The 15,487-nt window shown below is 38.3% G+C and overlaps 1 protein-coding gene across 1 annotated transcript in view; it reads right to left on the bottom strand.

The window, feature by feature from the left end:
* MIPOL1 (mirror-image polydactyly 1) overlaps window positions 1–15,487 on the bottom strand; it is a 146,222-nt gene that overhangs the window by 45,552 nt on the left and 85,183 nt on the right. Inside the window, exon 10 of the mRNA XM_008505275.2 lies at window positions 350–444. Coding sequence (XP_008503497.2) covers window positions 350–444 — 95 coding nt within the window. The remainder of the gene's footprint in view (window positions 1–349; window positions 445–15,487) is intronic.

The raw sequence follows: 15,487 nt of genomic DNA, 5'->3' as shown, positions 1-15,487 counted from the left end.
ATGTCAGCAGCCAGAGAAGAAACAAGCACTTATGTTAACTGGTTCTTCTGTCCTTGTGTTTTAAAGTGAGCACAGAGCTCTAATACAGTTTTTTTCATTTTCAAGAGAATAAACTGCCATCAACTTTCCCCTTAGAGGAAAGCAATAGAAAATTTAGGCTACAAGAACAGGACTTCTATTTCAAAGAGATGGTTGGTGAGCAGCAAAGCAGAAATGTAGGCCTTGATTCATGGATGTATTCACATTTCCAACAAATACCTATTTGATAAGGCCATTTCCTCACTCCCAGTCAGACACCATACAGAAAATTTCCCCTATGAGTCACTGCTTTATAGTATTATTATTTTACCTGTAATAAACACGCAATGTCTGGATTTCTTTTTCTAATTTTTTGCACCGTTGAAGAGCGGCTTCTTTTTCTTGTTGCAAGCCTACCATTTCTTCCTGTGAAACGATAAACAAATGATAATTTATTCAGAATACCCATATTGCTTTGAAATCGTGACAACCCCTTTTGTGTTCATTTCAGCCATGCTTCATTACAATTGCATATTTAAAGTTATACCATTTTATAACACTGCTGATTTAATTCTTAATACAAATCTTTTCTTGTTCTAGCACTGCAATAATTTCTATTTTTTTCCCAGCAGAATGATGTTTTGAATGATTTCCTTCACATGTACAGTAAACTTTTTCAACAGCTAAGGTTAGACCTCTTCAGCTCAGCCAGGTGTTTATCAACAAGTATATTCCATATTGTTATAATGTTCTTACAGTACAAAACTGCTGACTGGCATATAGAGGGAGAAGCAAGGCGCTAAGCCACAAACTCCTGACGTGCAGGACTTGGTCTGCACATGGCTCTCTGGCTTTTAGACCTGGCTCCTATGCTGGGAGCCACTGGCTGATGTGACCAGCAGGAGAGCTGCTGGGAAACCGCACCCAGAGCAGCAACAGGCGATGAGCTGGCTCACTGTGGGATCCGGGTGTATTCTCACCCAGGATCTGGTTTATAGTGGAGTGAAGGAATCCTTGAGCAACTGCTGTCATCTCCCACCTGTGAACCCTCCCGGATGTTCCCCCTCCCATTGTTTATTCACATAGCACTGTGAAGGGCTTGTGACTCACAGCCATTATGGAAACTGCATCATGTGGCTTGTAGGGTCAGGAAGGTAGCCAGCCCTGACACAGCCCTATGGTTAAAGAGGAGGTAGGAGAAATAAGTGCTCAGGTATATTTAATATGGGTCTATAGCTTAATCGCCATTAATTTTAAAATGTCCAGGTTCAATAGGACTCCCTTGAGGGCCTAGGTACTATATAAATTATCTTAAAATCAGCAGATGATTAATTGTTGTAACAACAAATAAGACTGGGCTTGCACAGCAATTCCTTGACACAAGAGCCTGAACACTGGGCTCCTTTCCAATGTTTTTAATTCACGGTTATTAATTGTACATATTGTAGAGACCCAAACCAAGAGGCATGTGTGTGAGAAATGCTGACTGTGGATTTCGCCAACTCTTCAGAATAACTTTGCAGGAATTTTTTTTTGTAAATTAAAGACCTGTTACACAAGCTACAAACACATAAAGGGAAATGCATGGAGTTCAGCCTCTAGCTCTGCCAAACTCACTGTATAATGATGAACAACCCTGTCTGTATACCTCAAAATCTCTCTCCTAAAACAGGGCTTCCACTTGCTCCTGTTTCCTATTTTTCTGCTAAGGCTGTAAATCTTCAGGGCAGGTGTTTTACTGTTTACTGTCAACTCCCAAACATCAGTGGGCAATTTATTCTGCTGGTTAATTAATCATGTCCTGGATACATGGCTGACCCCTGGCAAATTCAGTTGAACCTCACATTGCACAAGCAGAGCTATGCAGCAGTCTCTGCACTGCTCTGCTCCGTGTGTCAGGTTACACGCTGGGTTTTGCATTGCCCAGGTACAGGACCCAGGGCTGGAAATGCTCTTGTAACAGACATTCATAAAAGTCTAGCAGGAAGTTCCCTGGAGAATAAACCCAAACTTTCTTCCTATATAGAGGGTTTTGTTCAGCTTTAATAGCAGAAATTGTTAATGTTTAACATCTGAGGGACAGTGGTTTAGAGCTTCTGATACTGAAAACAATGCACTGCATGCTGGCAAGCCCTATCTCCTGTCAGCAAGAGGTTAAAATCCTCTGCAGGTGAGCCTCTTGTCTGGTGCTGCTTGCTGCTTTGCAAGCAGAACTCACAGAACACAAGGATGTTAGCCAAACCAAGCTATTTTCTGTAATTATACTGTTCAGCATTCTTAAAATTTGGAAAACACACTTGAATCAAAGTAGGTGGTTTGTTCTAGAGGCCAGTAATTAACATCCTTGCCAATTTTCAGTGTACTGTGAAGTGTGATTGAAATGCTAGACTGGAAGGAAATGTTTGCAGCTGACACACCTACTCACGGAGAGACTAACGGCTTCTCTCTTTGGAGAACTATCATAAAAAATACACCTCATGTTCCACTTGGCTTTTCAGGACAAAAGTCAGAAGGCACTAGAGTCTGAAGACTTTTATTTGTCTCAGTTTTTCAGCAGAGAAAACTGCACTGATTTGACTGGCTCTGCACCAGTAAAAATAACAGCAGAATCGGGTACTTTGGATTTTTAAAAAACATAAAAGCTACTAAAACTGAAGGGAAGAAAAGCAGACATTTGCTAATCTCAGTAGCAAGTAGTGGGGTTGATATTAGGGAGCAGCATGAGACCAACAAAAATATAAATACAAGAGGTTTTGTGCACAGCATGCAGCAATGCAAAAAAACAACCCGTCACTCATAGACCTGAGGAGTGGTAAACCCAAATAAATGACTCAAATATGCTCCCCAAAGAGATGTCTCCCTTCACTAGAAGGAGGAAAGCAAAACAGAACCCATCACAAAGTTAAACTGCTAACTAAAACAATGGTGCCTGCACTACCATAAAACACTTGGAAGATGCCTACAAAGTATATTGAAATCCATCCATAGAGCACATGGCAAAAATCCTACATGAGCTCACCTCTAGTAAAAACAATAGCTGCTTGAGAACTTTTAAACACAATATTATTCCTTTGGAAAGTGTCAAGCTGAGGAAATTAAAACTCTTCACAGAAAGATTAAACTTTTTTGGAAGTTGGGTAAAGAAGTTTCTGCCCACAAGTTCCTATGCTTTCGTATTTGATTTAGAATAGAAAACTTAAGCAAAGGAAAACAGAATATAAAACTATTTATATTTTCCTAGTTACTCTAGGGCAAACATGACCACCCTCAACTCTAATTTAAATCTGAAGAGGTAAGAACACACAGCATCCTATGTTGTCAGGTTCCCTGTGGGTGAGAGTTGGCTTTTGTAATGCATTTCAACACCCAACAGAAAGGAAAACAGGAGGAATAAAGCTTTGTAGCTTTATCTCTGTACTGATACCTTCTCTCATGCATTTGTAGAGAGCTTTCTCAAAATTTTATTTGTAGATTTTCCCACCTATATGTATTTATAGAGAACATTTATTTTTCCTTCCTTACGTAGGCTGAACAACCAACCTTTTCTGTTACCTATCCATAAGCAGGCTCTTCACTTTCCTGCTCCATTCAAACCAATCTCTCATCAGTACACTGCTGGCACTGCATCCTAACCCCACCAGAAACACCTTACCAGATACCACTCATGCATCCATTTGCTCACAGTCACCCTCTGGTATCTACCTATTCTCCTGCCCACTGGCATTACCCACCTATCAGTGGAAATCCTTATTCATCCTGAAATGATGATACTTTAGACTTGGTAACATTAAATTCCACCCCACTGCTTTTATTTTTCCAGTACTTGAGGCCTTTCCAATCTTTCTGCAAGACAGCTTGAACTTACTTTGTATTAATAATATCTCCCCTTTGTATTAATAATACTTTACAACCACGTGTTATCAAGCAGTTTTGTTGGGACACTTGCTCTTCATGCCAAAGGTTCTGAACGACAGCATTAAAGAAAACTGGTTCAGAACCAATTGGTGAGAAATTAGAGAGAAATTCCACTAGTGAAATCCTTGGACCTTAACGTTTCTTCTTTCAAAGGTGTTTGCTGTTATCTTTCCTGCTAACCAGTTCCTTATTGTCTTTTGCCTAATTCCTCAACACCTTCATGGGTACATGACATTTGCAGACAGACATGAACTCCACGTGCCCATCCTGGAAGATTCTAGGTGAATCCAGTTAACAGCAAATTGCATTTCCCACATTCAGCCTGTGCCTGCTTCTAAAATAACAACGTACAGATTCTCCACTGTAATACACTGAATACACTGTATTCAAATGTAATAAAGACTAACTGGTTTACACTGGTCAGAATTACATTTTTTTCCTTTCTAAATATAGATGCTGCCCTTATGAATTCCCTGTCATACTACACCATAGACAGCTTTACAGGATTTATTAAAGAACTCTAATATAATTTCTACAATTTTGGGAACCAGATAGGATCTATCCACTGAGCAAAATAACCTATTGAACAGCTGTGGCATACTCCATTTCCATACATTCACTTTTCTTAACCCCCGTTTTAATAATTGACATAATTATTGCCCAATGTTGAAGGAAAAAAAAAAACAACAAAACCAAAACCACACATATCTGGACCTAATCCTGATTATCCTTGATATCTACATCAGAGATGAGGCATGCTTCCTTTTTCCTTGTTCTCATTTCAGTCCTTACACTATTGTTTAATTTCCTTTCCAAGGGCCAATTTAGCTTAACCTTTAGCAATTTTCATTTGTATCTGTATCTCTTGTTTTCTAAGACATAACTTTATTGCTTAATAATCACCCTTCTTGTGGATGGGATATTCTTATTCGATTCTCATTGAGATTATAATTCAGCTAATTAAAACTGACAACATTCCAACCCAAAGCATTTTCCCCTATCTTGACTGAGATATCTGTTAACACGCAGGTAATTCCTTAACTAAGTAATGATTGCTACTAACAGCTTTCCTTCTACTGATCCAGGATATTCCTGTGCATTTAAAGAAGGATGGATAAGAAGTCTGAAGAGCCTCAAAGGTAATTTCTGTAATATATGGACTCAATCATTTACACTTGGTAGAGCTTTATAATGGGAAAAGATTGTAGTAGGTGACCTTTCTGCTCCATTGGTCTCCATTTGGAGAAAAAATGGGGACAAAAAAAATCTGGAAAAATTTTAAAACCACTGTAGAAATATTTCTATTTTAACACTTCTTATCTTATGCTATTTTTACTGCTTTTACATTTTATTCACCACGTCAATAGAAGAAGTATGTAGAGCATGATGGAGCAAGTCTTGTTGTGACACATTATTACACCCAAATTCTAACCATTCTGTTATCTTTACATTAGCAGCTGCTACTTAGTGCAGATTACAACAGCTCATCTTATTTTCTGTATCAAAGTGTCAACAGATCAAACTGTTCCACCAGCAAGAGAAGTAGGTAGAGCTTTGATCTTTAAGAGAATATAAGCACTTGTCTTATTAATTAGGGGATCAGAGGTTTTCAGGGTGAATAAAAAGACTCCAGGTAACAGGAGGGGACTGAAACTGCCTAGTGTTCTAGCACACTAAGTGATCTCCTCATTTTTTAAATCACAGCGTTAATGTGTCAAACTGTTTCATTACAATACAAACAGAGGACACCCTGACCTAGAAAATGAGATTAAATGTTTCAACTTGCATTTAAGTATCACCTGACCTTGACAATTATAAATATGAAATGTGAAAATTAGAACAGTGCTATAATTGATATTATATACTATAGACACACCAGGAAATACATAATTAACATAAATCCCTGATATGCCCTGCTGCTGTGGAGGATCAGTAGAGGTAGAAAACTACCCTGAAGAACCAGCTGAGAATTGTGTGTTTGAATTTGAATTTAACAGTGGTGGCAGTGGTGGGAACTCTTTAAAGAGCCTTTAAGCTACAGCTTTCCTCAACACATGGCCACAGCCACACCCAGGCTGACGTTCCCTCTGGGCACAAATGAATGGGATCTCAGCAGCAAACATGACCTTTATGAGTTTGCATCAGGTTTAAATAATTAACTATAACAAGATTTTACTCTACAATCTAATATTACTGTCATTCAGAATAAATATCAATTAAACTTTTTTTTTTTTTTAATAAAAAGCATTGTTTCACTGTAACAATAAGGCCCTCTGAAGATGCATTGGTTTAGATGGAAATATTTCTGAGGAATTTCAGGCAAAATTTCTGACAGAAGTGATTACTCCTCCCCAGCCATGTGGTTAGGTGATTTATTTTGGATGCAGAAACCTAAGGTTGAGTACTATTCTTTTGTTAATTCCCCCTGGACATGGCAGCCTCCCACCAGTGAGCATACTTCCTTGCTCTAAAGCCATATGAATTACTCATGCTTCTGGTGACTTCTATAGGTCCATGTCCTCTCTTTGCAATTGGCACAAATATTTTTTTAATAAATTTCTAAGTATGAGAAAAGCAATTCCAAAAAGAAGATGCATTGTGGAAAAGGAGACTAACTCCATAGCCCTGCCATCAAAATGTTGCAGGTGCCCAACTTGGATCAGGGACCTGAAATCATGGTTTTCACATATATGATGCTGAAGCACCAACACTGGCTTTTCAGCATCTTTTTCACTTTACAAAGAATGCCTACAGTTTTACCTTACTGGAATGAAAAATGCTTAACCTATAATCTTTCTTTTATTCCAAAATTGAAATTGTCATTTTCAGTAAGTGTTGAGCTACAAGTCTACCTAATGCCACCTTCCAAAACTCAGTCTTCATGCTATCCCTAGTTTAATATTTTAAGGAACTTTTCAAAAGATTTGCAAAAAATGATTGCTATCTGAAGTCCAGATTCCTGTCTACATCAAAACAACAAATTTCCCAGCAGGAATACATGATGAATATGAATATTGCTTGTATGGTCATTCATTTCTGAGAGGTCCTCTGGTAACTGGGATGCCAGCAACAGGCCACAACAAATATTATGCAGATAATGTAATCAGGAAATAAAAATAAATCACCAAATAGCTTTTTACAGCTCTGTCAAAGAAAATGAAGGGTATCAATAGCATTTTTGCCTGGACTAGGTACATATTTGGTTCTTTTCATTACTACAGTAGCAAACAATATCTACTAATTATCTGAAAGCAGTATCATCTAAGATGTGAATACTTCATTCTTGCACCGCACAGTCATATCACACTGGGAAATGCACTGTACCAGCAGTACTTGACAAGGAAGTCACCCAGTGAAGTGCCCAAATGAGCACATATTACAGCCAGATTCAGCCTATTATCATATTTTGCAAGAAAGTATCTGTATGAATTTTCAGTGAGAATTAAGAATTTTCTCATCTAAACTTAGATATAAGGTTGATAAAAAGTTTCTGCATCATCTACAGTATTATTTTGTAATATCCTATACTTCTTCCAAGCAATATATGGTATATTGAAATGGCAGGACAAAATAGCTATTCTAAGGACAATCTCCAAGGCATGTAATGAATATGTGAGACTAATACATGGAACCATTTTTTTTGTAAATAATGATTCACCCAGTGAGGAAGATTGATTTGAATTTCTGCCTCTGTGAGGCTGACCCAAAACTGCAATTGACATCCCAGGGTCAATATTTCATTTATGGTTTCCATTTGAGTATACAGCTAAAAAACCCCAGAGATCCCTACTATGGGCATATGGATAACTACCTAAGGATGCTACAAAGCTCATTTCAGGTAAGATATAACCCTAGTGACCATAAAAAGACTCCTGAAAACTTTCAAGGACGACAGCTCCGAAATACACATTCATAGCTGGACTGGGTCTTGCAAATAAATAGCGTCTTGTGCAAAGATGCTGACCTTTTAGTAGGAAGGATTTTATTAAGAACACAAGCTGAAGGTGCTTTAAAATAGCAAGCAGTTACATCTCCATATACAGACAGGTAGATACTTGCCTCACTACTATACCATGATGCACAGTGAAAAGAAATTCAAAAGAAAAGAACCAACAAGACTTTAACAGAGAAGCAAAAAGTCATTCAAAACAATTATTTTGCTTAGTAGCCGTGTCTTTAGAATCTACATGAAAAGAAGTAAGTTAATTCTTTTACTTCTCAGATTAAAGATTGCTTACAGCTGTGGGCATATGGAAAGGGCACATTTTTCTATGTTCTGTTACTCAGGTTTGGCCTTGGTGACATCACACACTGTTTCTGATCTTAAAATAAGTTGTAAAAATTCAATTTCAAATAAATAATGAAAAGTCATCACTATTCATTATTTTCACTTTCATAATTCCTGTTTTTTAAAAGCTGTGTAGTTCAGTTTCCAACCTGTAATCCTTCCTTATCTGCTTTCCCTTCCCATTCTGGGAAGGGACAGGGGCTAATACAAAACATCTGCCATTCGTTTAATTGCCCAGCATTAAACTGTGACAGCAATACAGCCTTATTTAATAGGAAAATAAAGCACATTGTTTTGGGCATGGTGCATATGGTTTATCTGAGGAAGGCTTATTATGTCCCCCTTCAGATCTGCGTAAGTAACTTGACTAGAAGACACACATTCCTTCTAAAGTAGACCAGGTTATCGAATACAAGCTTAAAATGAAGAAAACCCTCTCTGATCTACTTTAAAAAATGGTCATGTTTCCCTCAACTCTGATAGATCTGACTTGGTTCACACACACCATGAAGACTATTACACTATAACAAACTTTAGTGGGAATCTCCTTATGGGAAATCAAGAAGGAAATGACCATGTAGGCTGGAGTGAGCTGGAGAAGCCTTCCAGGTGGTGTCTGAGACCTACTGGCAGATTACTCTGGGAAAGCTTCAAATATCAGTACCCACAGTAAACACACTGTCCACACAAATTACTTTGGCCACTTAGAATATCTACTCAGTATCTGCCACAAACAGTAAGTCATCAGCATAGGACCAAAAGGTACTCTTGTAATGTTGTCTCAGAAGCTTTGCTGTAACAAAGACCCTATTCAATAAAAGTGACATTCCCCTCAGCCCAAAAAGTGTCCTATCCAGTTCAAGGTGGAACTGAACTTGGCAGATGAACAGAAGAAAGTATGTGTTACAGCCAGACATGTTTTATCTGTGCTGCAGCCAGAAACTGTGTGTGCTTTCAGGGCTCTGTCTGGTCCATTTTCAGGCTCTGCTAATATACCCCAAAGTGACCACAGCAGCAGCCTCTTCGTTGCTAAAAAGAACCAGTCAGAAACCATGCTCTGGCCTTGAGATCTACTGGCCTTGGGATCTACTCTGGCCTTGAGTTATCATGCCAAAAGCTCCCTTCCATTGACCCCTAAAAGAAAGAGCTGCTAACCAGATAGTCAAAGGGAAATAGGAATATAGTATTCAAAGGCGTTGTCCAAGAGAGAGGGTTAAAACCATGCCAAGGTGCTTTCTAACAAAAAGCACAAATGACTGCATGTTACTGTGCCACCCTGTGCCCTGATCCTATACGGATAACTGGTCTTGTCAACTAACAAGGGCTCAATAAATAATAAATAAATTGACCAGTACTGATAAATCTGACTTATATATGAGTTTAAATGACAATTTGCATCTCCCATTAGGCTAGTGAGGCACTTCTGACAAGCTCAACAGTTGTCACCCTCAGCTCCATTCTATGGATGCAGGAATAACTCTTGCTTGGGTACATCTTTCTAACCTTACTTCACTCTCCAACCTCTATTGTGGACTCCTCCTTCTAGTGAAGTCCTTGGTTTTGACCTTTGACCAGCCATTGACCATGCCCTTCCATTGCTGTCTGGAATTGGTTACACTTTGGCTTCTCTGTTATGACACATTCACTTACTACAGTTCTTTACCCCTGATTTCAGCATGACACCAGTCCAATTGAGATACTTAGTGCAGCTGAGACACTGGAACATCTCACAGGTCTCTTTCCTGAGAGCAAATATGTACATTGAAGTCATTCATGCTGCATAAAAGGGGCAGAAAAAACCATGAGAGGTGGTAACTTGAGCAAAAAAAGGAGTTGGCAATTTACGCTCCAAAGCTTATAACTACTGCTAAGTGATAACACACTGCAAATTACAACCTTTCATGAGACAGAATGACTGTTACCTCTTGACAGACAGCACTTTTGCAGAAGGCAGCTGCATCTAATCCCACTATCAGAATTAAACTACAGATTTTTCATAAAAGCTCTAAGTCTGTACAGGATTATAAAAATTATTTGTCTCCATGAGTTCAGTGGGACTGCTTCTGTCCATAGCTCTTCCACCATTTGGAAATAAAAGAAGGGAAGAACTTGAATTAATATTTAGTGGGTTTGTCCTCATGGAAAATGAATTAGCAGGTATACACAAAATTGATCTGATATTTTTGTACACAAAAAACCTCAGAATCAAAATGCTGAGTTCAACATCAACTGTTATATTTAAGAATAAATACTTATTGAATAAATGTATCTGTTAGCAGGAAAATTAGGAAGAAGAAAGAATTATTGAGTATATTCCCCACATTACCGTGTCTAGACTACGACTACCAATATATTCTCAAACCAACCTTGCATCTGGCAGGCCTGTTAGGACTCCTTCTCCTTTGATGTCTGAAGTTCTCATCAGACAACACAGCAAGACAATTTGGGCTCTTACTCCAGCTAGATTACTGTTGTGCCTAGCACTTTTGGGAAGGAGACAAAGCTTCATGCCTGGTCCTAAGGTTGGTTTCAGCCTTTACTACCTTGAGCCACTTGTGTAACTGAGGTGAGTGGGACAATTTCACTCTCAATCTGTGCAATCCTAGAGGTTTAAGAGGGATCAGTCACTCTGAGACTGGATAGCTGGTGCTGATTTTGACCAGACTAGCTCTCTGAATCTTAGATTCTACTACATCTCTGCCTTGGTGAACAGCATTCTTTTTACTCCCTACATACGTTTTGGTGCATAGCTGAAGAACATGTCTAAATTTCTGTGGCAACACACTCAGACTCAACTACATTTCTATTGGGAAAAGAGGTAGTTGCTGCATAGTTGATAACTGCAGCTTGCAAAGTGAAACAACGTAAAACATTGAAAAGAATTTTTGTCAACTATAAAATTCTCCAGCAACATCCCACAGTATAATTGAACACAGAAGGTTTCCTTCTTTGCTCTTGTTTGTGCATGACAAAAGAAATCATTTCAATCACCAAAGATGGTTGTGTCCAAAAATCACTGTTCTGATAAACCCAGACAGTAAACACTTTTCTACCTTACTATCTTACAGTTAGAATTTTAGCCAGTGCTTTTGTTTTTATTAGTTCAAAACGTGTCTTATACCTTTTCACTGCATCTATTATACATTTCTTCACTTGAACACCTGTTGAACTAAACTTGTCTTGCCAGAATATTTTTAATTATGCAATCTGTACTCTGTCAATGGCAAGCACTTGGGTAGAATTTCTTATATACCTTTCAACATACCCAGCAGACAATTAAGAACTCATTGTACAGAAATACTTGCCAACTGAAATGTTGGTGAGACAAGTTTAATCAAGTGATCTTGACTAACTTTTAGCAAAGAATCATACTTTTTCATCATGTTTACTGCTTTAAAATACCACTTTAAATGCTATTTCTTAGAAATTTTTATTGACTCAGTCATTCACACAATCTGCAATACATGCCTGACTTGCATAATACTTCAGGCAATAGTTCCATTAACACTTGAACACTTTCTTTTCATGGACAGCATAATGAATGCCAAATTTGTGTACAGCTTTTAGGAAAATTTGAGTTTTGCAGGGGAAATCCTGACCCATTGAAGCCAACAGAAGTTCACTGTTGACTTCAATGGGATTAACATTTCTCTGTCTGTATACATGCACTCTCTCTATTTAGTGCTGACTATTCCATTGTATGTGTGCTATACACAAGGATAATGCACAACATAAGTTTAGTTAAGAGAAATGTCTTTGACTTTGTGTTTTCTGACTGATACTATAAATGTAGATACTTGGACAAGCATTGTGCAGAAGCCTCTCCAATTCTGTAATGCTAAAACAGTGAGCTACTTGTGGGGTGCAAGGTGCCACATGGAATTTTCTTTTAAACTTTTAAACCAATGTCTGCAGTTGTCACCAGAGGAAGGAATAAACACCATCTGCATAACAGGTTTTGAATGATCTGTAATGAGGAACAAATTTTTTCAAACAACCACCACTTTCAGAATGATGACACTCTTTTTGGGAAGGGGTGTAGGGCTCTTTAACTCATGCACAAACAGGGAAACCCATTACTTTCTTTTGGAGGTTGCTGGATTGGCAGCCCTACTGCGTAGGCGTATTGCTGTGGATTGTAGCTGTTGTAGGAAACTCCACAAAATGCTTTTGATCCATTTTATCTTGCAACTTAGCAAAGAAATGTTGCAATAAGAAACACTAACAAAGATCTGAAAAACTTAAGCTCTGGATTACCATATTGTGTTCTCCTGCCATTCAATGTTTCACACAAAGGCAGTGGTGTTCAAAGTAGAAAAAGAAAAAGAAAAAAGAAACTGGTTACAGAAAGTGCAGAGCACAGAGTAAATAATATTCCTCCACATCCCTACTCTTTCATAGATTTGTTGTTAAAAGAGTTGCAGCAATTAGGCTTTTGTTAATTACCAGCTGTTGAAACAGATGTGTTGACTGTCCTTATTAGCCAACAGCTGGGACAGGAGAACAATTGATGCTCTCTAAAACCAACAGCCAGCTGCTTTGCAGTAATTATCTCCTATCAATAATACAGGTGATAAAGGCAGCAAAAAGGTTATGAGCTCCAATAACCAAGGTGCTGTTATTGAATATTACTGGAATTTATCATTCATTTTACAAAATTAATAGAAGAAGAGTAAGTTGCTATATCTGCTTCCTATCTGCATTGTTTCAAGGTCTAGCAGCATGCAAATTATTGGGAACCAGAAACAACCAGAAAAAAAACCCCCCACATTTTTTTTTATAATCCTCTTATTATATTTCAGATGTCTTGCTCATCTTTAAGGAATGCTTTCTCTTTCAGGTGACTATGACTAGACGTCATTCATCATTAACTTAGTTTCCCCTTTGCCTTCCATTGCATTCAATTTTACCATAAATGACTTTTTGGAATGTACAGATGGCTATTCCTACCTGTTGAGAAATTTTATCATATAGTATGTAGTAAGATATGATTAAGAAATGATTAAAAGGAGAGCAATCCCCCTGGAGAATAAGGTTCTAGTTTCAGGCATGCCATCAGTTCTCAAGGAAATTCACTTCACCTCTTGGAATTCAGTTTCTCTAGTGCTAAAATGGGAGAACTATGTTTACCTTGATCAGTCACTTTGTGATTGATGACTTTAACATACTATTTAAATGCAAATTAATGCTTGCATGATACATTAGTGTAATAGGGAAAAAAAAAATCCATGCTTTTCTAGTATTGATACATGTCAAAGGTTATTAAATGGATAGATCTTTTAGAAGCATGAGGCCAGACTTCCACAAATGGGAGACACAAGAATAACTGCTAATATCTAAATGGAATATATCAATATAGGCATTCAGTTGACTTGTATTTACTTTTGCTTCTGCTTTGATTTATATTTTCTCATCTCCATACCCTATTGAAATGCATTAAAGGAAAGCAAAGCAGAGATTTTAAACCATTTCTATTAGCTTCTCAGTTCATCTCAAGCCAACAAAAGACATGTCTACAAGAATCTACAACTATGTCTATTCACTAATTAGTCTGCACTTAAAGACACTGCCTTACTGAAAACAAGGATTAAGGCTGGTTGAATACTCTCCCTTTCACAGACCTCCCCTATGTCTCTGTTGGGTCATCATAAGCAGCTTGTTCTCTGAGCCTTAAGTAGGGAAGCTTGACAATCAGTTTTGGGCTCATCAATACACACTGGGACAATTAACAGAAGCTACCAACATTTTCAGGAACATGTAAAGAAATCAATAAGCCAAAAAGTTTCAGCAACAGGGATGGGCAGAAATGTATCATATTTCCATGACAGGTAAGTTTTAAGAAAGGTATGCTGCAGGATATATTATTTTTCATTCTGGAAAAAAGGAAAACTATGTACTTCTGTGTTTCCACTTCAGATTCAAAAGTAAAAAACCATGTAATTATCACAAGAAAATTGAGATGGATCCTTGTAAGCACATCCTCACATCTATTACCAAGGAATCCACAACATGCTATAAAAGAAACAGGAAATTTGAGCCTCATTTTTCTGTTTTCTGCTTTTTGAAAGAATTCTAAAAAAGGATGGGAAAAGGAAAAGAGAAGGAATGGTTTTAAACAACAGCTTTTCAGTTGATTTTCATTCTTTCCATATTTCTCCTGCTGCTTCTCTCTACCCTTCCAGTGTTTTCAGGCTGTTACACTGGGTTTTCCCCTGGAAGTCAAAACCTGGCTCTTTGCCTTTTGTTTGTCATCCATGAATGAGCTGGGGGGAGGGGACATGGGCAGAGGAGGAAAGGAAGTTCAGTTTTGGTCTCACTCTGCTTTGGTCTATCAATGGAAAGTTAACATTTAGACTGTGCCAAAGAGGAATTAATTTGAGCAATGGACAGTACAGGGAACCTCTGCCTTAGGAAATGATCAGAGGAAAGGTTTGTATCCTATGTGGGAAGATATTAACTAAATTCAGAATAGAAATCTGGAAACTTTTCATACGGTGTTCTGCACAGCTTTCCATTGCAGAAACTACCACAAAGCAAGCAGGAACTTGAAGACTTAAAGAAGAAAATGACAGTGATGGTTGTTTCACCTTGGCCAAGACATACTCTAGGAAACTTTTAAACTGCACGTATGCAGCAAGGGCCTCCGCTGCCTAAACTCTGCGTTTGGGCTGACCGGTTCAAGCTTGTGAATTGGTCACAACTGGAACCGTATCTGCAGATTTAACCCCCAGCCCCTACTCTAAAAGCAGAAAAGCACCTCAGGGTGTGTACTGGCTGGCCACTGGCATGCTGTTAGAGAGCTGAAAGCACCTGGACTTTGGTCTCCTGTCTTGCAACAGTCACAGTCTGGAAACACGCAGCTTGGCTGGACTCACCATCTAATTACAGCAACACTTCCCAGTCGAAAACCCAACCTAATAAGATCTGAATTAACACATGAATCAGACACATTCTGTTTGCTGAGCCCCTCATGAACCACAACTGCACCAGGGCCCCAGGAAATCTGACCCAGTGAATTTAATCCAACATATTTCACTGTCTTGGTATCTACCTTGCCAGCAAACCCTACCATACACTGGAACCAAGACACAGTACATTTCCCTTTGTATTTTGTTTTCTAACCAAAGTTCTCGAGACAGCCCAGGATAGTTCCCTGAGAACATAAAGTTGAAGACTGCTGCCTGAAACAGAACTTTTCTGCTATCTAATAAAATCTTTGTAAATGTGACAACCAAGCCTCAAGAAAATTCACCTGGCAACAGCTGC

The sequence above is a fragment of the Calypte anna genome, chromosome 5A, assembly GCF_003957555.1.
Source record: "Calypte anna isolate BGI_N300 chromosome 5A, bCalAnn1_v1.p, whole genome shotgun sequence".
NCBI lineage: Eukaryota > Metazoa > Chordata > Aves > Apodiformes > Trochilidae > Calypte > Calypte anna.
This window is presented reverse-complemented; position numbering and strand designations above follow the sequence as displayed.